We start from the raw sequence: 25,200 nt of genomic DNA on the forward strand, positions 1-25,200 counted from the left end.
AAAGATGCTTGGACTCCAAATAACGTTCAATTGCAGTAGTCCAGTTGCAGCAGCTCACACTTATTTAGTCACATACTTGATAGTCATGATTGTACTACGGGCTTGAAAGCCCTCAGATCAGGTTTCGGCGTTTTTAACTATAAAACTTTTAAATTGTTATCGTAATTTCAAAATTTGTCATCGGATGGTATTTATATTCGAATAGATCTCAAAGTCAAAGAGGGTGCAATGAGGAAAAACATGTTTTAAGGAATGAATTCTAGAAATGAGGAGTGCAAATTTGGGCTGCTAGGGGCAACTATTGTGTATAGTAGTAATAGACTGCCAAGGCATCCTCACCTAAATTAGAATTCTACAATCAAATTAAACATGATTTTGAACCAGAAACATACTTAGGAGTGGTTAAGATCCCTGATGCTCGGAAAAGCTTAACAAGGTTTCGTATTAGCTGCCACAATCTTTACATTGAGAGGGGCCGTTACGAAACCCCCCTAGTACCAAGAGAACATCGATGGTGCACTTTCTGCTTTTTCAGCAAGGGGCTTAAGCCTATTGAGGACGAAATTCATGTTCTAACTGACTGTTTACTCTACTCCTCAGTTAGAGAAAAATTTAACTTCCATCCCAAAAATATTACTGACCTAGCCGGTTTGCTATCCGATAAAACACTAGACCCTACAAAATTTACTGCCACAGCAAGAGCAAAGGGGGGTTCACCCTGATTTTTTTGTGAAGCTTGGTTTCGGGGTGGCGGTTGTCCAACAAACCAGGATCGGCAACCGAACCCCTGAGGGGGCCCCAGACCCCAACCGCCAAACGGTACCCGCGCGGCAGCCACGCCCACACCTGGTCCAAACCAGTCCCAATCCAGCCAAATACCCTGAACATGCCCAAAAACCAGACCTCAGGTGCTCCACCTGCAGCTAGCAGTCCCCCGAACCCGCATACGAATTTCATCAAGATTGGACGGGGAATGACTCAGTTGTGAGCCGGGGACCATGTGACCATGTTTGGGCATGCGCACCGGATTTGCTCGATTTTGGATTTTGGCCCATGAGTTGGTTGAATGTCGATACCTTTGAATGAAACCAACTCCATATGGAAGGCAAGCCCACACTTCACACTCTCTACGACCACCAGCTCAGTATCTGCCTAGCTGTGGATTCTGTGTTCAAATAATCGCGGGAAATTGACGGGGTCGCCCATGTCTCCGTTTGCGATATTTGCGAGGCTGGTTTCGCTCGGAGCAGTGGAGCTCAGTGGGGTTTCAATATTTTTGCATGAAATTTTCAGAATCAACGTGGAATCGCGTTTCGACCTTGAGTTTTGGGGCAGAGTTTTGAGTTGGGCCCTTGAAAGAATTTATCGGCCAAATTCTGAATTTTGCATTGCAAATTTTGGAGTTTGGCCGCCAGGTTTTTTTGAAGGCCTAAAGCTCTGAAACTCTGAAAGTGATACTTTCTAAAAAGCTAAAAAAAGATGTAAATTTACCGATCAACTTTATATTATAGGCCCCTCGCTACAAATATTTTGAATTTAATCATTTCAAATCGAAATTACATTTGTGCAAACCTTCTACCTTAGTTTTACTGTAAATGACATCTGAAGGAAGTGGTGGATGTAGTTCCGGTGATTGGTCTCTTGTCGACGTTGTCTTTAAGGTTTGTTTTTAGTTTTCCTGATCTAAACTACTTTTATAAATTCAAGTTTATGTTTCATGATGCATACTTGTTAATCTCCAGTTCCTGCTCAAATTCCAAATTGGTAATCTTCGCTCTTATGAGTGGGTTGATCATATATATTTTGATGATATGAAACAAGAAATTTTTGAAACAAGAAATTTAATTTTAGCACATTTTTACAGTATATAAAGATGTAAAACAATTCATAAAATATAATGCCCATTTGGTGTATGACTTTTTGTCCTTGACTGCTAGTTTGGTTTAAGAAGGACAGGTAACTAACGGGGCAAGGAATGCGCGTGCCTGGAAGCTTTTGCACACACCGAAACGCTAGTTCAGTTAAGTTTATAGAGACAAGGCTCAGATTAGGACTAGAAGAAAAATTGTTTAGAGCATGAGCAGACATTAGGGGTTCTGTTCAGAATTGTACAAAAATCAACAATAAATTTGTTTAAATCACTGCACGCCTGCCACACAATGGATACCTTTGGTTATAACTTATAATTCTATTATAAAATTGTGCCAAAATTTCAAGTTTATTGTGCTGAATTCAACCAAGCTATAATCTCGTGAACTTAGAATTGGCCGTGAACTTAGAATAAGGCCAGCCCTCTAAATTAGAGGGCTTTAATAAATCATATCCACTTGCATTTTATATATTTTATATCTTCAAATCACATGACATAAATTAAAGCATGTAATGTAGACTTTCTGCCACAATTCTCTAACAGTGCAGCCGTGTTCCGCACTTTTTCGAACAGTTTGCAACTTGCTACACAATTTTGGGTATAGAAACCATTGACTCCAGTCAATTAATACTCTGTACCATTGTGGACTATAAAAAACACTGAACATTAATAAACTGTAGATTTATTGGCAGCAGCTTCTATTGTTTCTACTTACCCTTGTTAAATGATTGCAGACCAGAGGAGACTTGAGAAATTTAGGGACAGCAGCGTAACACCAGTGATGTAACACAATCCTCATGATACCGATCTGACATTCCTGTGATACTCTTAGAACAATAGTCTTGTAAGCGCCAGTAAGCACACCTTATGAGTCAGCACTCCTTATGAGCGCCAGTCAGTGCACCTTGTGAGCGCCAGTCAGTGCACCTTGTCAGCGCCAGTCAGCATACCTTGTCAGCGCCAGTCAGTGCACCTTGTCAGCGCCAGTCAGTGCCAGTCAGCATACCTTGTCAGCGCCTTGTCAGCATCAGGCAGCGCACCTTGTGAGCGCCAGTCAGCACACCTTGTCAGCGCCAGTCAGTGCACCTTGTGAGCGCCAGTCAGTGCACCTTGTCAGCGCCAGTTAGCATACCTTATGAGCGCCAGTCAGTCAGTGCACCTTGTCAGCGCCAGTTAGCATACCTTGTCAGCGCCAGTCAGTGCACCTTGTCAGCGCCAGTTAGTGCACCTTGTCAGTGCCAGTCAGCGCACCTTGTCAGCGCAAGTCAGTGCACCTTGTCAGCGCCAGTCAGCGCACCTTGTCAGCGCCAGTCTGTGCACCTTGTCAGCGCCAGTCAGTGCACCTTGTCAGCGCCAGTCTGTGCACCTTGTCAGCGCCAGTCAGTGCACCTTGTCAGCGCCAGTCAGTGCACCTTGTCAGCGCCAGTCAGCATACATTGTCAGCGCCAGTCAGTGCACCTTGTCAGCGCCAGTTAGTGCACCTTGTCAGCGCCAGTCAGTGCACCTTGGTAGCGCCAGTCAGTGCACCTTGTCAGCGCCAGTCAGTGCACCTTGTCAGCGCCAGTCAGTGCACCTTGTCAGCGCCAGTCAGTGCACCTTGTCAGCGCCAGTCAGTGCACCTTGTCAGCGCCAGTCAGTGCACCTTGTGAGTGCCAGTCAGCACTCCTTGTCAGCGCCAGTCTGTGCACCTTGTCAGCGCCAGTCAGTGCACCTTGTCAGCGCCAGTTAGCATACCTTGTCAGCGCCAGTCAGTGCACCTTGTCAGCGCCAGTTAGTGCACCTTGTCAGTGCCAGTCAGCGCACCTTGTCAGCGCCAGTCAGTGCACCTTGGTAGCGCCAGTCAGTGCACCTTGTCAGCGCCAGTCAGTGCACCTTGTCAGTGCCAGTCAGTGCACCTTGTCAGCGCCAGTCAGTGCACCTTGTCAGCGCCAGTTAGCATACCTTGTCAGCGCCAGTCAGTGCACCTTGTCACCGCCAGTTAGTGCACCTTGTCAGTGCCAGTCAGCGCACCTTGTCAGCGCCAGTCAGTGCACCTTGGTAGCGCAAGTCAGTGCACCTTGTCAGCGCCAGTCAGTGTACCTTGTCAGCGCCAGTCAGCACACCTTGTGAGCGCCAGTCAGTGTACCTTGTCAGCGCCAGTCAGTGCACCTTGTCAGCGCCAGTCAGTGCACCTTGTCAGTGCCAGTCAGCGCACCTTGTCAGCGCCAGTCAGTGCACCTTGGTAGCGCCAGTCAGTGCACCTTGTCAGCGCCAGTCAGTGCACCTTGTCAGCGCCAGTCAGCGCACCTTGTCAGCGCCAGTCAGTGCACCTTGTCAGCGCCAGTCAGTGCACCTTGTCAGCGCCAGTCAGTGCACCTTGTCAGCGCCAGTCAGCACTCCTTATGAGCGCCAGTTTGGAACATTACAGTAACGTTATTCAAATCTCAAACTGAGAATCTAAATTCCACTGAGATTTTGAAATTTGTCCCTTGGACCTTTCCCTAGGGGGCAGGAATGGAGCATATCATTCTCTTCCTCGATGAATAGCTGGTTGGTGTTCACTAGTTACAGGTCCTTTCATCAAGTGGATTTTTGACATACCTCCCCCTTTTCAATTATAAGGTGATGTGAACTGGACCGATTCTGTGTGGTTGCCCTTCTGTCATGTAAAAAAGAAATCCGAGGTTCTACATTAGCTAGTATATTATTACACAGTAGCTGTGATGAAATGTTGGCAGTAGCTAGTATATTATTGCACAGTAGCTGTGATGAAAATGTTGGCAGGTTGGTGTCAATACAAGCATATCCTGCTTGGACACGTGCCAGAATAGTGTCTGTTTGTTGTCTGTAGCTAGTATATTGTCTGTCTAAAACCAATAAACCGACTGATTAGCTTACATTCAGCTGTAATCATATAATGATCTACAGCTTCCATTTACGCTGTATTGTGTTTTACTTGTGTGTTATAACTCGTTTCTAATATTCTATAGAATAAAACAGTTTGGGATTTCCTTCTCTTTTCACTTTTGTGTGTTTCAAGTGTTATTTAAAGACACTGTATGCCTCAACACACAGAATGTGTATTGCGTAACTAGGATTTATACAACAGTGACCTTATCATATTAATTTGTTGCTAAATTTAGTTATTATCTGCTGGTGTCCTCATTATTCACATTTCTTATGATGATCATATTTTCCTATAGTTGACCGTTACTATTTATAAGTTTAAAGTTCTCTGTTTTCTAAATAGTTTATGTTACTTTGTTTATAGATAACTTGTCTGTGTGTATCTTTATTTGTTCTCTGTCAGCACAATGCCACAGCAGTGGGAGTGGTTGGATTTCAGTACGCTTAATAATAAGGTAACAATATAATTAAATATGCATTATAGAAACAAGTTTAAATTTCAAATATACAGAACTTTTAAAATTTTAATAGAAGTTTCGATATGTTGACTGGAGGATGATAATAGAATAAAATGAACAGAATCAAATTTGTATACAAACAAGTCAGACTTAAATTCTGCAAGTAGTAAACTAAACTATAGAGGGGGCGGGTAAGTGGTGTAGGAGCCCGGGGGGGGGGGGAGTAAAATCTCTAAACAGTGTTTACGGAGCAAAACATGCAGTTTTGCTAGTACTTTAGTTAAGTTTTTCAAAATTGCCCCACATTCAAACGCACAGCGGGGTCAACGTTACATTCCTGGGTTACATACATTCCTGGGTTACATACATTGTTATCGCTTTTTGTCCACATTCCAGCATTATCAAGATGAAAACTTGTGTAGCAAGCTAAATGTACATTTCCTAACAACGTGTTTCCTAGCATCAGCATGGCGCAACGTGTTTAATACTCTGTATTAATGCCTATTATCGGCTCAGCTTACTGCATATCAATAAATGGGAAAACGAAATATCCAGAAACGATTTGACAATTTTGTTCCCCATAAAATGCAAAAAAAACTTGAAAATAGATGATGTGTCATGGGTCCTTTTTTTGCCATGTAGATTGAAAATTAACCGAACAGGATAATTTTGGATTTTCTATAACTCTTCAGATACTCACGGTTAGCCCAAAATATACTACATTAGTAACCATAGTGACCACAGGTACTACATTATCTACTACTAGCCACTACTGTATCACACTATATACTATATTATCTTACGCCACTACTAAAATATACTATATTATCTTTCGCCACTACTATGATATACTATATTATCTTTCGCCACTACTATAATATACTATATTATCTTACACCACTACTAAATATACTACATTATCTTACGCCACTACTAAAATATACTATATTATCTTACGCCACTACTAAAATATACTATATTATCTTTCGCCACTACTAAAATATACTACATTATCTTACGCCACTACTAAATATACTACATTATCTTACGCCACTACTATAATATACTATATTATCTTACGCCACTACTAAAATATACTACATTATCTTACGCCACTACTAAATATACTACATTATCTTACGCCACTACTATAATATACTATATTATCTTACGCCACTACTATAATATACTACATTATCTTACGCCACTACTAAATATACTACATTATCTTACGCCACTACTATAATATACTACATTATCTTATGCCACTACTAAATATACTATATTATCTTACGCCACTACTAAAATATACTACATTATCTTACGCCACTACTAAATATACTACATTATCTTACGCCACTACTATAATATACTATATTATCTTACGCCACTACTATAATATACTACATTATCTTACGCCACTACTAAATATACTATATTATCTTACGCCACTACTATAATATACTACATTATCTTACGCCACTACTAAATATACTACATTATCTTACGCCACTACTATAATATACTACATTATCTTATGCCACTACTAAATATACTATATTATCTTACGCCACTACTAAAATATACTACATTATCTTACGCCACTACTAAATATACTACATTATCTTACGCCACTACTATAATATACTATATTATCTTACGCCACTACTATAATATACTACATTATCTTACGCCACTACTATAATATACTACATTATCTTACGCCACTACTATAATATACTACATTATCTTATGCCACTACTAAATATACTATATTATCTTACGCCACTACTAAAATATACTACATTATCTTACGCCACTACTAAATATACTACATTATCTTACGCCACTACTATAATATACTATATTATCTTACGCCACTACTATAATATACTACATTATCTTACGCCACTACTAAATATACTACATTATCTTACGCCACTACTAAATATACTACATTATCTTACGCCACTACTATAATATACTACATTATCTTATGCCACTACTAAATATACTATATTATCTTACGCCACTACTAAATATACTATATTATCTTACGCCACTACTATAATATACTATATTATCTTACGCCACTACTATATCACCGAATTGAGCTTAGTCCCGAGTTTGATATGTTTTGGCAATTTTCCAGTGCGTTAATTTGGATATCGTTATAAATACACACAGTCCGCAGCTACAAACTATGAAATAATCTAATTTACTTTCAACAATATATACAATATAACTTCCAAAATAAGACGGTAAAATATGTCACATCATCATTAACTGTACAGCGTTAAAAATAATCTTGCCTGCTTGTGTATATCTTTAATAATAGCTCTGTACGACGGATATTATGATTCCTCATATTTGGAGACATTTTGGAGACATTGTCTCCATGGGAATTTCATGGGAATTGGAGGGGAATTAGAGGGGAATTACGTATTATTGATATTTAAGCACTTAAATTAGCTGTATATGGCTTAACTGAGTTCTGGTCTGTCCCTCAAACAAACTAAGACCTTTCACATGCGAAAAGAAGACAAAAAAGGGGGGTGGGGAACCATATTTGCCAAAAAAAAATGTCAAAATTTTGTTTTCCATATTTCGCCCTAAAACGTCTCCAATGAGTTTGGTTGGCACCCTGGTTGATCTGGAAGTACGTTACCAGTTATTTGGGGCCTTCAGGGGGGAAAATGGGCCGAAAAATGGGCCGAAAAGGGGCATTTTCGGGTGTTTTCAAATTTGAGATTTCAAAGCCAGATTTTCGGCTTTAGTTGGCTGGGACATGCCCAAATTGGTGTGGGTGAGTTGCATAGAGGTAGTACAAGTGTGATCCGTTGCAGAAATCCGGGTTCCCAAGATTCAAAATGACTTGAAAAGATTTTGTAAAAAATTGGAGACATTTTGGAATCCATGGGAATTTTTTGGAGACATCCATATTTCGCCCTAAAACGTCTCCAATGAGTTTGGTTGGCACCCTGGTTGATCTGGAAGTACGTTACCAGTTATTTGGGGCCTTCAGGGGGGAAAATGGGCCGAAAAATGGGCCGAAAAGGGGCATTTTCGGGTGTTTTCAAATTTGAGATTTCAAAGCCAGATTTTCGGCTTTAGTTGGCTGGGACATGCCCAAATTGGTGTGGGTGAGTTGCATAGAGGTAGTACAAGTGTGATCCGTTGCAGAAATCCGGGTTCCCAAGATTCAAAATGACTTGAAAAGATTTTGTAAAAAATTGGAGACATTTTGGAATCCATGGGAATTTTTTGGAGACATCCATATTTCGCCCTAAAACGTCTCCAATGAGTTTGGTTGGCACCCTGGTTGATCTGGAAGTACGTTACCAGTTATTTGGGGCCTTCAGGGGGGAAAATGGGCCGAAAAATGGGCCGAAAAGGGGCATTTTCGGGTGTTTTCAAATTTGAGATTTCAAAGCCAGATTTTCGGCTTTAGTTGGCTGGGACATGCCCAAATTGGTGTGGGTGAGTTGCATAGAGGTAGTACAAGTGTGATCCGTTGCAGAAATCCGGGTTCCCAAGATTCAAAATGACTTGAAAAGATTTTGTAAAAAATTGGAGACATTTTGGAATCCATGGGAATTTTTTGGAGACATCCATATTTCGCCCTAAAACGTCTCCAATGAGTTTGGTTGGCACCCTGGTTGATCTGGAAGTACGTTACCAGTTATTTGGGGCCTTCAGGGGGGAAAATGGGCCGAAAAATGGGCCGAAAAGGGGCATTTTCGGGTGTTTTCAAATTTGAGATTTCAAAGCCAGATTTTCGGCTTTAGTTGGCTGGGACATGCCCAAATTGGTGTGGGTGAGTTGCATAGAGGTAGTACAAGTGTGATCCGTTGCAGAAATCCGGGTTCCCAAGATTCAAAATGACTTGAAAAGATTTTGTAAAAAATTGGAGACATTTTGGAATCCATGGGAATTTTTTGGAGACATCCATATTTCGCCCTAAAACGTCTCCAATGAGTTTGGTTGGCACCCTGGTTGATCTGGAAGTACGTTACCAGTTATTTGGGGCCTTCAGGGGGGAAAATGGGCCGAAAAATGGGCCGAAAAGGGGCATTTTCGGGTGTTTTCAAATTTGAGATTTCAAAGCCAGATTTTCGGCTTTAGTTGGCTGGGACATGCCCAAATTGGTGTGGGTGAGTTGCATAGAGGTAGTACAAGTGTGATCCGTTGCAGAAATCCGGGTTCCCAAGATTCAAAATGACTTGAAAAGATTTTGTAAAAAATTGGAGACATTTTGGAATCCATGGGAATTTTTTGGAGACATCCATATTTCGCCCTAAAACGTCTCCAATGAGTTTGGTTGGCACCCTGGTTGATCTGGAAGTACGTTACCAGTTATTTGGGGCCTTCAGGGGGGAAAATGGGCCGAAAAATGGGCCGAAAAGGGGCATTTTCGGGTGTTTTCAAATTTGAGATTTCAAAGCCAGATTTTCGGCTTTAGTTGGCTGGGACATGCCCAAATTGGTGTGGGTGAGTTGCATAGAGGTAGTACAAGTGTGATCCGTTGCAGAAATCCGGGTTCCCAAGATTCAAAATGACTTGAAAAGATTTTGTAAAAAATTGGAGACATTTTGGAATCCATGGGAATTTTTTGGAGACATCCATATTTCGCCCTAAAACGTCTCCAATGAGTTTGGTTGGCACCCTGGTTGATCTGGAAGTACGTTACCAGTTATTTGGGGCCTTCAGGGGGGAAAATGGGCCGAAAAATGGGCCGAAAAGGGGCATTTTCGGGTGTTTTCAAATTTGAGATTTCAAAGCCAGATTTTCGGCTTTAGTTGGCTGGGACATGCCCAAATTGGTGTGGGTGAGTTGCATAGAGGTAGTACAAGTGTGATCCGTTGCAGAAATCCGGGTTCCCAAGATTCAAAATGACTTGAAAAGATTTTGTAAAAAATTGGAGACATTTTGGAATCCATGGGAATTTTTTGGAGACATCCATATTTCGCCCTAAAACGTCTCCAATGAGTTTGGTTGGCACCCTGGTTGATCTGGAAGTACGTTACCAGTTATTTGGGGCCTTCAGGGGGGAAAATGGGCCGAAAAATGGGCCGAAAAGGGGCATTTTCGGGTGTTTTCAAATTTGAGATTTCAAAGCCAGATTTTCGGCTTTAGTTGGCTGGGACATGCCCAAATTGGTGTGGGTGAGTTGCATAGAGGTAGTACAAGTGTGATCCGTTGCAGAAATCCGGGTTCCCAAGATTCAAAATGACTTGAAAAGATTTTGTAAAAAATTGGAGACATTTTGGAATCCATGGGAATTTTTTGGAGACATCCATATTTCGCCCTAAAACGTCTCCAATGAGTTTGGTTGGCACCCTGGTTGATCTGGAAGTACGTTACCAGTTATTTGGGGCCTTCAGGGGGGAAAATGGGCCGAAAAATGGGCCGAAAAGGGGCATTTTCGGGTGTTTTCAAATTTGAGATTTCAAAGCCAGATTTTCGGCTTTAGTTGGCTGGGACATGCCCAAATTGGTGTGGGTGAGTTGCATAGAGGTAGTACAAGTGTGATCCGTTGCAGAAATCCGGGTTCCCAAGATTCAAAATGACTTGAAAAGATTTTGTAAAAAATTGGAGACATTTTGGAATCCATGGGAATTTTTTGGAGACATCCATATTTCGCCCTAAAACGTCTCCAATGAGTTTGGTTGGCACCCTGGTTGATCTGGAAGTACGTTACCAGTTATTTGGGGCCTTCAGGGGGGAAAATGGGCCGAAAAATGGGCCGAAAAGGGGCATTTTCGGGTGTTTTCAAATTTGAGATTTCAAAGCCAGATTTTCGGCTTTAGTTGGCTGGGACATGCCCAAATTGGTGTGGGTGAGTTGCATAGAGGTAGTACAAGTGTGATCCGTTGCAGAAATCCGGGTTCCCAAGATTCAAAATGACTTGAAAAGATTTTGTAAAAAATTGGAGACATTTTGGAATCCATGGGAATTTTTTGGAGACATCCATATTTCGCCCTAAAACGTCTCCAATGAGTTTGGTTGGCACCCTGGTTGATCTGGAAGTACGTTACCAGTTATTTGGGGCCTTCAGGGGGGAAAATGGGCCGAAAAATGGGCCGAAAAGGGGCATTTTCGGGTGTTTTCAAATTTGAGATTTCAAAGCCAGATTTTCGGCTTTAGTTGGCTGGGACATGCCCAAATTGGTGTGGGTGAGTTGCATAGAGGTAGTACAAGTGTGATCCGTTGCAGAAATCCGGGTTCCCAAGATTCAAAATGACTTGAAAAGATTTTGTAAAAAATTGGAGACATTTTGGAATCCATGGGAATTTTTTGGAGACATCCATATTTCGCCCTAAAACGTCTCCAATGAGTTTGGTTGGCACCCTGGTTGATCTGGAAGTACGTTACCAGTTATTTGGGGCCTTCAGGGGGGAAAATGGGCCGAAAAATGGGCCGAAAAGGGGCATTTTCGGGTGTTTTCAAATTTGAGATTTCAAAGCCAGATTTTCGGCTTTAGTTGGCTGGGACATGCCCAAATTGGTGTGGGTGAGTTGCATAGAGGTAGTACAAGTGTGATCCGTTGCAGAAATCCGGGTTCCCAAGATTCAAAATGACTTGAAAAGATTTTGTAAAAAATTGGAGACATTTTGGAATCCATGGGAATTTTTTGGAGACATCCATATTTCGCCCTAAAACGTCTCCAATGAGTTTGGTTGGCACCCTGGTTGATCTGGAAGTACGTTACCAGTTATTTGGGGCCTTCAGGGGGGAAAATGGGCCGAAAAATGGGCCGAAAAGGGGCATTTTCGGGTGTTTTCAAATTTGAGATTTCAAAGCCAGATTTTCGGCTTTAGTTGGCTGGGACATGCCCAAATTGGTGTGGGTGAGTTGCATAGAGGTAGTACAAGTGTGATCCGTTGCAGAAATCCGGGTTCCCAAGATTCAAAATGACTTGAAAAGATTTTGTAAAAAATTGGAGACATTTTGGAATCCATGGGAATTTTTTGGAGACATCCATATTTCGCCCTAAAACGTCTCCAATGAGTTTGGTTGGCACCCTGGTTGATCTGGAAGTACGTTACCAGTTATTTGGGGCCTTCAGGGGGGAAAATGGGCCGAAAAATGGGCCGAAAAGGGGCATTTTCGGGTGTTTTCAAATTTGAGATTTCAAAGCCAGATTTTCGGCTTTAGTTGGCTGGGACATGCCCAAATTGGTGTGGGTGAGTTGCATAGAGGTAGTACAAGTGTGATCCGTTGCAGAAATCCGGGTTCCCAAGATTCAAAATGACTTGAAAAGATTTTGTAAAAAATTGGAGACATTTTGGAATCCATGGGAATTTTTTGGAGACATCCATATTTCGCCCTAAAACGTCTCCAATGAGTTTGGTTGGCACCCTGGTTGATCTGGAAGTACGTTACCAGTTATTTGGGGCCTTCAGGGGGGAAAATGGGCCGAAAAATGGGCCGAAAAGGGGCATTTTCGGGTGTTTTCAAATTTGAGATTTCAAAGCCAGATTTTCGGCTTTAGTTGGCTGGGACATGCCCAAATTGGTGTGGGTGAGTTGCATAGAGGTAGTACAAGTGTGATCCGTTGCAGAAATCCGGGTTCCCAAGATTCAAAATGACTTGAAAAGATTTTGTAAAAAATTGGAGACATTTTGGAATCCATGGGAATTTTTTGGAGACATCCATATTTCGCCCTAAAACGTCTCCAATGAGTTTGGTTGGCACCCTGGTTGATCTGGAAGTACGTTACCAGTTATTTGGGGCCTTCAGGGGGGAAAATGCTCCTTTTCGGCCCATTTTTCGGCCCATTTTCCCCCCTGAAGGCCCCAAATAACTGGTAACGTACTTCCAGATCAACCAGGGTGCCAACCAAACTCATTGAAGACGTTTTAGGGCGAAATATGGATGTCTCCAAAAAATTCCCATGGATTCCAAAATGTCTCCAATTTTTTACAAAATCTTTTCAAGTCATTTTGAATCTTGGGAACCCGGATTTCTGCAACGGATCACACTTGTACTACCTCTATGCAACTCACCCACACCAATTTGGGCATGTCCCAGCCAACTAAAGCCGAAAATCTGGCTTTAAAATCTCAAATTTGAAAACACCCGAAAATGCCCCTTTTCGGCCCATTTTTCGGCCCATTTTCCCCCCTGAAGGCCCCAAATAACTGGTAACGTACTTCCAGATCAACCAGGGTGCCAACCAAACTCATTGGAGACGTTTTAGGGCGAAATATGGATGTCTCCAAAAAATTCCCATGGATTCCAAAATGTCTCCAATTTTTTACAAAATCTTTTCAAGTCATTTTGAATCTTGGGAACCCGGATTTCTGCAACGGATCACACTTGTACTACCTCTATGCAACTCACCCACACCAATTTGGGCATGTCCCAGCCAACTAAAGCCGAAAATCTGGCTTTGAAATCTCAAATTTGAAAACACCCGAAAATGCCCCTTTTCGGCCCATTTTTCGGCCCATTTTCCCCCCTGAAGGCCCCAAATAACTGGTAACGTACTTCCAGATCAACCAGGGTGCCAACCAAACTCATTGGAGACGTTTTAGGGCGAAATATGGATGTCTCCAAAAAATTCCCATGGATTCCAAAATGTCTCCAATTTTTTACAAAATCTTTTCAAGTCATTTTGAATCTTGGGAACCCGGATTTCTGCAACGGATCACACTTGTACTACCTCTATGCAACTCACCCACACCAATTTGGGCATGTCCCAGCCAACTAAAGCCGAAAATCTGGCTTTGAAATCTCAAATTTGAAAACACCCGAAAATGCCCCTTTTCGGCCCATTTTTCGGCCCATTTTCCCCCCTGAAGGCCCCAAATAACTGGTAACGTACTTCCAGATCAACCAGGGTGCCAACCAAACTCATTGGAGACGTTTTAGGGCGAAATATGGATGTCTCCAAAAAATTCCCATGGATTCCAAAATGTCTCCAATTTTTTACAAAATCTTTTCAAGTCATTTTGAATCTTGGGAACCCGGATTTCTGCAACGGATCACACTTGTACTACCTCTATGCAACTCACCCACACCAATTTGGGCATGTCCCAGCCAACTAAAGCCGAAAATCTGGCTTTGAAATCTCAAATTTGAAAACACCCGAAAATGCCCCTTTTCGGCCCATTTTTCGGCCCATTTTCCCCCCTGAAGGCCCCAAATAACTGGTAACGTACTTCCAGATCAACCAGGGTGCCAACCAAACTCATTGGAGACGTTTTAGGGCGAAATATGGATGTCTCCAAAAAATTCCCATGGATTCCAAAATGTCTCCAATTTTTTACAAAATCTTTTCAAGTCATTTTGAATCTTGGGAACCCGGATTTCTGCAACGGATCACACTTGTACTACCTCTATGCAACTCACCCACACCAATTTGGGCATGTCCCAGCCAACTAAAGCCGAAAATCTGGCTTTGAAATCTCAAATTTGAAAACACCCGAAAATGCCCCTTTTCGGCCCATTTTTCGGCCCATTTTCCCCCCTGAAGGCCCCAAATAACTGGTAACGTACTTCCAGATCAACCAGGGTGCCAACCAAACTCATTGGAGACGTTTTAGGGCGAAATATGGATGTCTCCAAAAAATTCCCATGGATTCCAAAATGTCTCCAATTTTTTACAAAATCTTTTCAAGTCATTTTGAATCTTGGGAACCCGGATTTCTGCAACGGATCACACTTGTACTACCTCTATGCAACTCACCCACACCAATTTGGGCATGTCCCAGCCAACTAAAGCCGAAAATCTGGCTTTGAAATCTCAAATTTGAAAACACCCGAAAATGCCCCTTTTCGGCCCATTTTTCGGCCCATTTTCCCCCCTGAAGGCCCCAAATAACTGGTAACGTACTTCCAGATCAACCAGGGTGCCAACCAAACTCATTGGAGACGTTTTAGGGCGAAATATGGATGTCTCCAAAAAATTCCCATGGATTCCAAAATGTCTCCAATTTTTTACAAAATCTTTTCAAGTCAATTTGAATCTTGGGAACCCGGATTTCTGCAACGGATCACACTTGTACTACCTCTATGCAACTCACCCACACCAATTTGGGCATGTCCCAGCCAACTAAAGCCGAAAATCTGGCTTTGAAATCTCAAATTTGAAAACACCCGAAAATGCCCCTTTTCGGCCCATTTTTCGGCCCATTTTCCCCCCTGAAGGCCCCAAATAACTGGTAACGTACTTCCAGATCAACCAGGGTGCCAACCAAACTCATTGGAGACGTTTTAGGGCGAAATATGGATGTCTCCAAAAAATTCCCATGGATTCCAAAATGTCTCCAATTTTTTACAAAATCTTTTCAAGTCATTTTGAATCTTGGGAACCCGGATTTCTGCAACGGATCACACTTGTACTACCTCTATGCAACTCACCCACACCAATTTGGGCATGTCCCAGCCAACTAAAGCCGAAAATCTGGCTTTGAAATCTCAAATTTGAAAACACCCGAAAATGCCCCTTTTCGGCCCATTTTTCGGCCCATTTTCCCCCCTGAAGGCCCCAAATAACTGGTAACGTACTTCCAGATCAACCAGGGTGCCAACCAAACTCATTGGAGACGTTTTAGGGCGAAATATGGATGTCTCCAAAAAATTCCCATGGATTCCAAAATGTCTCCAATTTTTTACAAAATCTTTTCAAGTCATTTTGAATCTTGGGAACCCGGATTTCTGCAACGGATCACACTTGTACTACCTCTATGCAACTCACCCACACCAATTTGGGCATGTCCCAGCCAACTAAAGCCGAAAATCTGGCTTTGAAATCTCAAATTTGAAAACACCCGAAAATGCCCCTTTTCGGCCCATTTTCCCCCCTGAAGGCCCCAAATAACTGGTAACGTACTTCCAGATCAACCAGGGTGCAAACCAAACTCATACCAGGTTGTCCTCCCTGGTCTTCTTTCTTTTTATCTTGGAAATCCAGTTCCCAACGATGTTTTTCAATTAATTTCAGAATTTTAATTTTTGGCGTATTTTACCTTCACCATCTTTTTTCACCGGTTCAAAACACTTTCATATCATATTAGAACTGATAACTTGTAAGATGGATCAGTTTTAGGCTGTTTTGGGTGAAATCTGAAATTGAGAAAATGTCTCCATTTTGAGGAATCATTATATGGTACGACGTGATTCGGCTGGCGCGAAATAATTAGCATTATAAAAAAAACCTCTCTGTACGTCCTTTCTAAAACATAAACATAGCGCGCACATGTTGTAGTGCGCGCACATGTGGTAGTCATATTTCCTCACAAGTTCATACCCAGTAAATGGTATTAAGAACTTGGGCTTCTACACTTTATTTCTGACATTAGCTTATATCGTTTCAGAAGACAGATGAACTCCACAGTGATATTGAAGTGATCAGCAATCCCCCATCAGAATCGGATCCTGTCGTCAACATGGAGGACGTGCTAAAGCAGCCCCCTCGCCTGCTTTACTCTGAAGTTGTACAGAAACCACCAGTTTTCGAGTCAGACATTGAGTTCGTGCCGGAACCTTTAACTCCAGAACTTGAGTTTGACGACGAGGAGTATCTGAATGAAGTGTTGAAAGCTGCCAAAGTAAGCTCAGAATCGTCGTCTGAGTCGGATGATGAAACATGTTGCTTTCCAGCCAATATTCACGAGATGAATCCAGCTATGACTGACGAGGAGATGGAAGAGAAAGAAGTTGTTCTGGAGGTCAATTTGACGCTGCTCTCATTCACTATAATAGTGGGGGTGTCTGGAATGTCAGGCTTCCTGTTGGGTGGTATCTATTCTGCTGTGCTCACTAACAATATTACTCACACAACTGACCTTGCTGAATATCCTGGCATCCTGCCGGTATGTCTAAATATTACCTTCTTTAAAGCTCCCTAGTGGGGGGGGGGGGGGGGGGGCTGAATATTAAGTACCTTCTTTAAAGCTCCCTAGTGGGGGGGGGGGGGCTGAATATTAAGTACCTTCTTTAAAGCTCCCTAGTGGGGGGGGTGGTCTGTCTAAATATTAAATACCTTCTTTAAAGCTCCCTAGTGGGGGGGGGGGGGGGGGGCTGAATATTAAGTACCTTCTTTAAAGCTCCCTAGTGGGGGGGGGGGATATTAAGTACCTTCTTTAAAGCTCCCTAGTGGGGGGGGGGGGGGGAATATTAAGTACCTTCTTTAAAGCTCCCTAGTGGGGGGGGGGGGGTATGTCTAAATATTAAATACCTTCTTTAAAGCTCCCTAGTGGGGGGGGGGGGGGCTGAATATTAAGTACCTTCTTTAAAGCTCCCTAGTTGGGGGGGGGGGAATATTAAGTACCTTCTTTAAAGCTCCCTAGTTGGGGGGGGGGAATATTAAGTACCTTCTTTAAAGCTCCCTAGTGGGGGGGGGGGGGGGCCGGGGGGGGGGGGGGGGTATGTCTAAATATTAAATACCTTCTTTAAAGCTCCCTAGTGGGGGGGGGGCTGAATATTAAGTACCTTCTTTAAAGCTCCCTAGTGGGGGGGTATGTCTAAATATTAAATACCTTCTTTAAAGCTCCCTAGTGGGGGGGGGGGCTGAATATTAAGTACCTTCTTTAAAGCTCCCTAGTGGGGGGGGGGGGGCTGAATATTAAGTACCTTCTTTAAAGCTCCCTAGTGGGGGGGGGGGGGGGTATGTCTAAATATTAAGTACCTTCTTTAAAGCTCCCTAGTGGGGGGGGGCTGAATATTAAGTACCTTCTTTAAAGCTCCCTAGTGGGGGGGGGGGGGGGGCTGAATATTAAGTACCTTCTTTAAAGCTCCCTAGTGGGGGGGGGGGTATGTCTAAATATTAAGTACCTTCTTTAAAGCTCCCTAGTGGGGTGGGGGGGTCGCACGCATAGCAGCTACCATGTTCAGTGTTGGGGGGGGGGGGGTGGTCGCACGCATAGAAGCTACCATGTTCAGTGGTTGACAAATAGGGTTTCGAATAGCATAAGAGGTGGGGGGGGGACAAGGGGTATTTTTTGTGAAACTTGATTTTGAGATAGCAGTTGACAAACAAACTAGGACCGTACCAGTGACCGAACTTTTAAGAGGGTCCCGGACCCCAACCAACCACCGCGCCCATATTTGATCCCAATTAGGCCGAATCCACTGAACATGTCCAAAACCGAGGTTTTATGTGCTCTACTTGTAGCTAGTGGTCTCCTGAACTCATATATTATATGAATATATGATATTATATGAATTTTCATCCAGATTGGACAGAAAATGACTGAGTTATGAGCCAAAAACCATATACCCTTATTTCAGAGGTTCCTGTACAGTGACCCAGTAACGTGCCCCCTAGCTGGTTGTGAATCTCGCTTGTTCCGAGTTGAAGAGAACATGAAACATCTGAAGAATACTCTGTCCCACGACGTACGAGACTGTCATGAAAAACTGAAAAGAGTGGAAAAGCAAAACTCTGCAAAAGAACTTGAAAATGTACAAGAAAGTCAGGTAGCGGATTCTAGCGCTAAAATTAACTACTTAAAGGAACGAAACTCCAAACACTACTTCAAAAATATTGCTGAAAAATACAGCAACATGCTGGAAATTATGGAGAGGAAATACATCAAGACAAAGTCCCGACAACAACAGCTTGGACAAGAGTTTGAGGAGCTGAAGACTCTAGCCTCTGAGATGGAACTGAACCTGGAGGCATGCTCTAACGACACTATCAGGGCAGAAAACAAGGCTCAAAATGCGATGAAATCCAAGCAATATGTTGAAAGCATGCTTATCAATCGAATAAGTAACGATAAAGAAGCGTACAAGAGCCTGAAAGAAATGTACCAGAACCAGAAGAATATCATCTCGGAAATGGAGACTCAGCGATCAACCTTACAAGAATCTCTTGTCAGAAAAATTTCTTCTAATCGAAAAAAATTCCTCGCAGCCAAATTAAAGCTGGAAAACACTCTTGTAGCAGTTGGAGCCAACAAGAAAAATACATCTTCTAAGTACGACTTAAAATCAAAAGTAGGAAAATGTGGTGAGCAGAATGAGATAAAGGAGGAACTTGATGAGAGCAAGGTTGTGATAGCAGAATACCAGGAACAAATGGAAGTTTGCCAGAGTTACATCAAACAGATAGAAACTAATCTCTTAAAGCTCCGTGAGGATGTTATTATGAGGGAGGCTATTCAACGGGAATATGTGCTCTCTCTATCCAGAGAGCACCAGGCTGAACTAACTTCAATTCACGCTCACTACAAATCTCTATCTAACGCCTCATCTGATAATCTCTCTCTCAAGTCCGATGCGTACGAAACACTAAAGAAAGAGCACGACGAGATTGTCGGGGTATTGAAGGAAAAAGAGAGCTATGGAAGGTACTGGAAGGATGCAGCCAAGTTGCAGCAACATCAGGCACATGTCTTGTCTAGCGAGCTAGAGAGTTGTAGGAGTGGTAAAGTTATTGCTATTTCAGAGTACAAGCAGACAACTGAGATGCTGTTAGAGCTTATACAGGGAGTTGCTTCTAGACCTAAGGTTCGTAGTTTTATATACTTATAGTTACTAGTGTAACCCGTGCTATACTTATAGTTACTAGTGTAACCCGTGCTATACTTATAGTTACTAGTGTAACCCGTGCTATACTTATAGTTACTAGTGTAACCCGTGCTATACTTATAGTTACGAGTGTAACCCGTACTATACTTATAGTTACTAGTGTAACCCGTGCTATACTTATAGTTACTAGTGTAACCCGTGCTATACTTATAGTTACTAGTGTAACCCGTGCTATACTTATAGTTACTAGTGTAACCCGTGCTATACTTATAGTTACTAGTGTAACCCGTGCTATACTTATAGTTACTAGTGTAACCCGTGCTATACTTATAGTTACTAGTGTAACCCGTGCTATACTTATAGTTACGAGTGTAACCCGTACTATACTTATAGTTACTAGTGTAACCCGTGCTATACTTATAGTTACTAGTGTAACCCGTGCTATACTTATAGTTACTAGTGTAACCCGTGCTATACTTATAGTTACTAGTGTAACCCGTGCTATACTTATAGTTACTAGTGTAACCCGTGCTATACTTATAGTTACTAGTGTAACCCGTACTATACTTATAGTTACTAGTGTAACCCGTGCTATACTTATAGTTACTAGTGTAACCCGTACTATACTTATAGTTACTAGTGTAACCCGTGCTATACTTATAGTTACTAGTGTAACCCGTGCTATACTTATAGTTACTAGTGTAACCCGTGCTATACTTATAGTTACTAGTGTAACCCGTGCTATACTTATAGTTACTAGTGTAACCCGTGCTATACTTATAGTTACTCTAGTGTAACCCGTGCTATACTTATAGTTACTAGTGTAACCCGTACTATACTTATAGTTACTAGTGTAACCCGTGCTATACTTATAGTTACTAGTGTAACCCGTGCTATACTTATAGTTACTAGTGTAACCCGTACTATACTTATAGTTACTAGTGTAACCCGTGCTATACTTATAGTTACTAGTGTAACCCGTGCTATACTTATAGTTACTAGTGTAACCCGTACTATACTTATAGTTACTAGTGTAACCCGTGCTATACTTATAGTTACTAGTGTAACCCGTGCTATACTTATAGTTACGAGTGTAACCCGTGCTATACTTATAGTTACTAGTGTAACCCGTGCTATACTTATAGTTACTAGTGTAACCCGTGCTATACTTATAGTTACTAGTGTAACCCGTGCTATACTTATAGTTACTAGTGTAACCCGTGCTATACTTATAGTTACTAGTGTAACCCGTGCTATCTTACTATATATAAAGCGAGACGATATATATATATTTATTTATCCGTGCCATTTTACTGACACCACGGCATCAACTTTAACACGACTTTCCGCAAAAACCGTAAAAGATATACAACTGAAACTTTTTTGACTGGGTCAAATGCTTTAATGGCCTTCAAATCAGCATGAAAAAATAAAAAATTGGCCAAGAAATAGGAGTTTTAGAGCCCAAAATTTGGACCCCCAAGTGGTGTCAAAAACGCGAATTAAATAGGTAATAATTATTTTAGTCTCTTGAGTCTTGACACCACTTTAGGGTTAGACGGGTTCCTGCTAGTACTTATAGTTACTAGTGTAATCCGTGCTATACTTATAGTTACTAGTGTAACCCGTGCGTACGGTCCATTACCTAATTACATAGCAAATCTGTTATGCGGGGAGCAAGAGGGAGAGTACGTGAGACACTTTAGTATCATATTTGGGTCACAAAATGATCAATTAAAGCACTTACTACCGACCGATTTAAAAAAAAACCTCAATCATTTGGCTTCGTCAGAGTTTTGTCGGCACTATACCGAAAAAATCAGCCCTATATCTGAGTTATCTCTTACCGTTTTCTTTATGTAACCATTAGTAAATTACAGACAGACACACACACACATTTACTGAATATAGATACTATACTTATTATAGTACTATACTATACTTATAGTACTATACTATACTTATAGTACTATACTATAATTATAGCTAACTTACAAACTTTGTAATACAAAGGCTCCGGAGAAACTGTTTAATAAAATGTAAGAGCTGATCAGAGAAGATCTTTGTATTTAATTTGCTCAAATATTGAGTTTATTTTTTGTAAAATTTTAAAGAGATTAAAAAATCTCCAAATACCATGATTTAATTTGGAGTACGAAATGCTCCACATTTTCGTTCCCGGATCATTGAGGTCACCGGAATCATGTCGAATATAAATATGTCCCGCAAGATAGCTTACTTTTTACAAATAGAACATTAAAACGCCTACTTTTGTTACTTATACTCTTATACCCACTTATAACAATTATGTTCAGATTAACGGACTAAATTCAGACACTGATATTTTCATCGAAAACTTTGAGCGTAATAAACGATTTGTTGCGCAAACGTATCATATGGCAGAGTTCAATAATCAGCCAAGTGATGTTTCTGAGCACAAAAAATATGCGAATTACGCAAACCAATATAAGCAGAAACCGGATTTTCTGCACAATAATCGACTGACAGCTTACAGAGATGAAAACAATGAAAAGAATTTGTAATGCGATGTAAGTAATGTTCATTATTCACTCACTTAATCCTGCGCAAACATTTCAGTGTGATATCTCATCACTTCTACTCTATATCCCACCCTACTACACGCCTCTTCCACCCAACTACACGCCTCTTCCACCCCACTACACGCCTCTTCCACCCAACTACACGCCTCTTCCACCCAACTACACGCCTCTTCCACCCAACTACACGCCTCTTCCACCCAACTACACGCCTCTTCCACCCAACTACACGCCTCTTCCACTCTTCCCAATACTTCATGAACACGTGTTTAATACGTCAGCGAGTCAGGTAAGAGGACTGAGTGTGTTATCAGAGATTGCACAATGTACGTGTGTGAATGTAGAATAGTTTAAATATTCGCTAAAATGTTCAGTAGCATTTGTTGATATAAATTCAAGAAAATTACGCAATTTTTTTACATATTATCACAACACTGTTTTATTGATATCGTCAGCATTCTTTAAATGTCTGAATGATTTTATATTCGATCACATACGAATATAGAATTTTTCTTAACTAGCCTAAAAAAGAATGAAACTACCTTCAATTTCACACGAATGATCCTAAATCTTTCAGGTGGCCAAGAAGTTGAAGGAGGAGAAAGCGGCACATGATGCCCATATTAGGAGTGGTAACGTTTCACTACTAAAACAGATCTTCAACTCAACGAGTTCCGCAGAGTCTGAGCTAGAAACCTGCTACTCGACTATCTCCACCCTCTTTCCGGGGATTCAGCCTCACACTCTTGCTGACGTCATCAATATGACCCAGTCACGTGACCAGGAATGCAGCAGGAAGATGTCCTCCGCTCTCGAGAAATACTGGGGAAAAGTCGACAAAACCTACTCTAAACTCCACAAAAAGAGGCTGCAGTCTGATGAAGACGAAGGTGAGGACGAGGATTGGTATTTTAAGAGGTTTAAGTCAACAGATAACTCTGATGCTTATCCCAGAGGAGCGTCAAGGAGGGAAGGTAAAGCATACTACTCGAGGGTGGGGAGAGAGGACTGGTACCTATCTGGGAGAGATCGCAAGGGCCACTACTCCTACGTCAACAAACAGAGAACCAATCGTGACAACAAGAACCAGAAGTGCGAGTTGTAGAGATTATATTTATACATGTTATACATGTTATAATGATAGTGACTAACATCGTAACATGTCAACATGGCAAAAGCTAGAATTGGGACGTTATACACTAAATATAGCAACCCCCGGCTTTGCGAGAAGCGAAAAAGACTTGATGAATACACAAAACTGTAAATAAATGAGAAGTATATTATCTAGAATTTTTATTCATTTTAAGAATTCCAAATTTAACAGCTTATTTGAACTGTTAACAGCTTGTTTAGTTACTCTGCTAGTTTAAGATCGATTTTATAGAGATTGTAATTATAGTGACTAACGTGGCACTAAAAACTAGAATTGGGACGTTGTAGTGTACTTGTACACTAATTCTAAGTAACGACCTTCGGCTTTTTGAGAAACGAAAAAGACCTAATGAATATAATACAAAACTGTAAATAAATGAAAATGTCTATTATCTATTTAATATTTGGCCCCCGGAATACGGATAACAATATTTGAATTTTGATTTTTTTAAAGAATTCTCCATTTAATTATCATTAATCAATATGAATAATCATGCTAATTTAGCTGCCAAGGAAATGTCAGATTTAGATTTTATTATGGAAGCAATTATAAAGTGTATTTGAATTTTATTTCGAACTTAACATATCTAATGTCTGATTTGAAGTTGATTAAAAAGGCTCACACTCTTCTGCTTCAGAAAACAATGGTACACAAATTTTGAAAATCCGAGAAAGTTTATTTTGATCGTGCGCCCCCTATTAATATTAATATGTTTTCCATTCCACATTGTCTTGATGGCCCTGAAGGACAATTCATAACATACTAATACTACTCTTCTATTTTAACAGTAACCTTGGAGGACTTCGACGCGCCGCGCAAACTATCATTTTTACTTCGCATCGTTGCTTTGTTAATTCACAGAGCAACGATCTGGAAGGGTTGACATCGCCAATCAAACAGTACCCCTAACCTTGATTCATGATTGACGATGTCAACCCTCCACAGCGGCCCAATGTTACTAGGCCAATCCCTGCATGAGAGAAGTAGACTAGCAAGCTAGGTAAGGCTCAGTAGTTTGTAGTTTATAACCTACCAGGACGCACGCCGAGTTGGATTCGTCGACGGTAATATTTGACACAAATATTTTACGAGTATCACCCGTTATTAACCCAGTTAGTAGTGCATCGCGCTGCAAACCCTAACTTAATACTAATAGTAATACCGTTGCTCTATCCAGAGCCCTTGCGCTTGCAGTAGCGCGCGCCCGCCTCACAAGCGCGCCCGCAGTGGCGCGAAAGCACATGGTTAGTTGAAGGCTTTAGTTAGAGCAACATTATTTAAAACAATAAGTAAAAGTTTACCGGGCACAAAAATAAAGCTAAACTCTTATCCTGTCTCCGGGCTATATCGCTACTGGAAAAATTTCATGCGGGCTATATGAATATCAGCGGGCTGCGAAATATCAGGCCTTCTAACTAGCGGGCCTGCTGTCAATTCATGTCAATTCATCGCAGCTCGGCCGCGATGCCCAGTAGGCGTAGCGCTAAGCGCATTTTGTTGATTCACGATGTCAATCCTTCGCATTTCGCCGATCTGCACCATCTGTGGTTGCGAGAAGATGCGCGGCGCGGCCATTGTAGGTTTATAACCTACCAGGACGCGCGCCGAGTTGGACTCGTCGACGGTCCTAATATATGTAACAAATATTTTACGAGTATCACCCGTTAACGCGGCCCAGTATAGTTTGACCATTGTTAATGATCTGGCCCGGCGCGCGCTACTTCATAGCACTTGCCATCGGGCAAGAAAGAGAAGAGAGAAGAAAGCGGCGCGCGCTACTTCGAAGAAAGT

At 41.6% G+C, this 25,200-nt stretch overlaps 3 protein-coding genes across 5 annotated transcripts in view; 1 reads left to right on the forward strand and 2 right to left on the reverse strand.

Moving 5' to 3' along the window:
• The window catches only part of LOC134815899 (cilia- and flagella-associated protein 53-like), an 889,273-nt gene that overhangs the window by 342,421 nt on the left and 521,652 nt on the right, over window positions 1-25,200 (reverse strand). The window lies entirely within an intron of this gene.
• LOC134815896 (probable ubiquitin carboxyl-terminal hydrolase MINDY-4) overlaps window positions 1-25,200 on the reverse strand; it is a 623,521-nt gene that overhangs the window by 70,940 nt on the left and 527,381 nt on the right. The gene's annotated exons all lie outside the window — the stretch shown is intronic.
• Window positions 1,583-23,999, forward strand: LOC134815892 (uncharacterized). 3 transcript variants are annotated; one of them, XM_063824491.1, is made up of 5 exons: window positions 1,583-1,661; window positions 16,539-17,036; window positions 18,454-19,677; window positions 22,297-22,545; window positions 22,834-23,999. In XM_063824491.1, exons 1-5 carry the CDS (start codon window positions 1,596-1,598, stop codon window positions 23,359-23,361), a joined length of 2,565 nt encoding a protein of 854 aa, XP_063680561.1. In that variant the 5' UTR covers window positions 1,583-1,595; the 3' UTR covers window positions 23,362-23,999. The 3 variants fall into 3 exon arrangements, with proteins under 3 accessions (XP_063680561.1, XP_063680562.1, XP_063680563.1); XM_063824492.1 differs by lacking the exon at window positions 22,297-22,545; XM_063824493.1 differs by lacking the exons at window positions 1,583-1,661; window positions 22,297-22,545 and adding an exon at window positions 5,030-5,211.

Source organism: Bolinopsis microptera, chromosome 5 (assembly GCF_026151205.1).
Source record: "Bolinopsis microptera isolate Bmic1 chromosome 5, MBARI_Bmic_1.0, whole genome shotgun sequence".
In the NCBI taxonomy this organism is placed as follows: domain Eukaryota; kingdom Metazoa; phylum Ctenophora; class Tentaculata; order Lobata; family Bolinopsidae; genus Bolinopsis; species Bolinopsis microptera.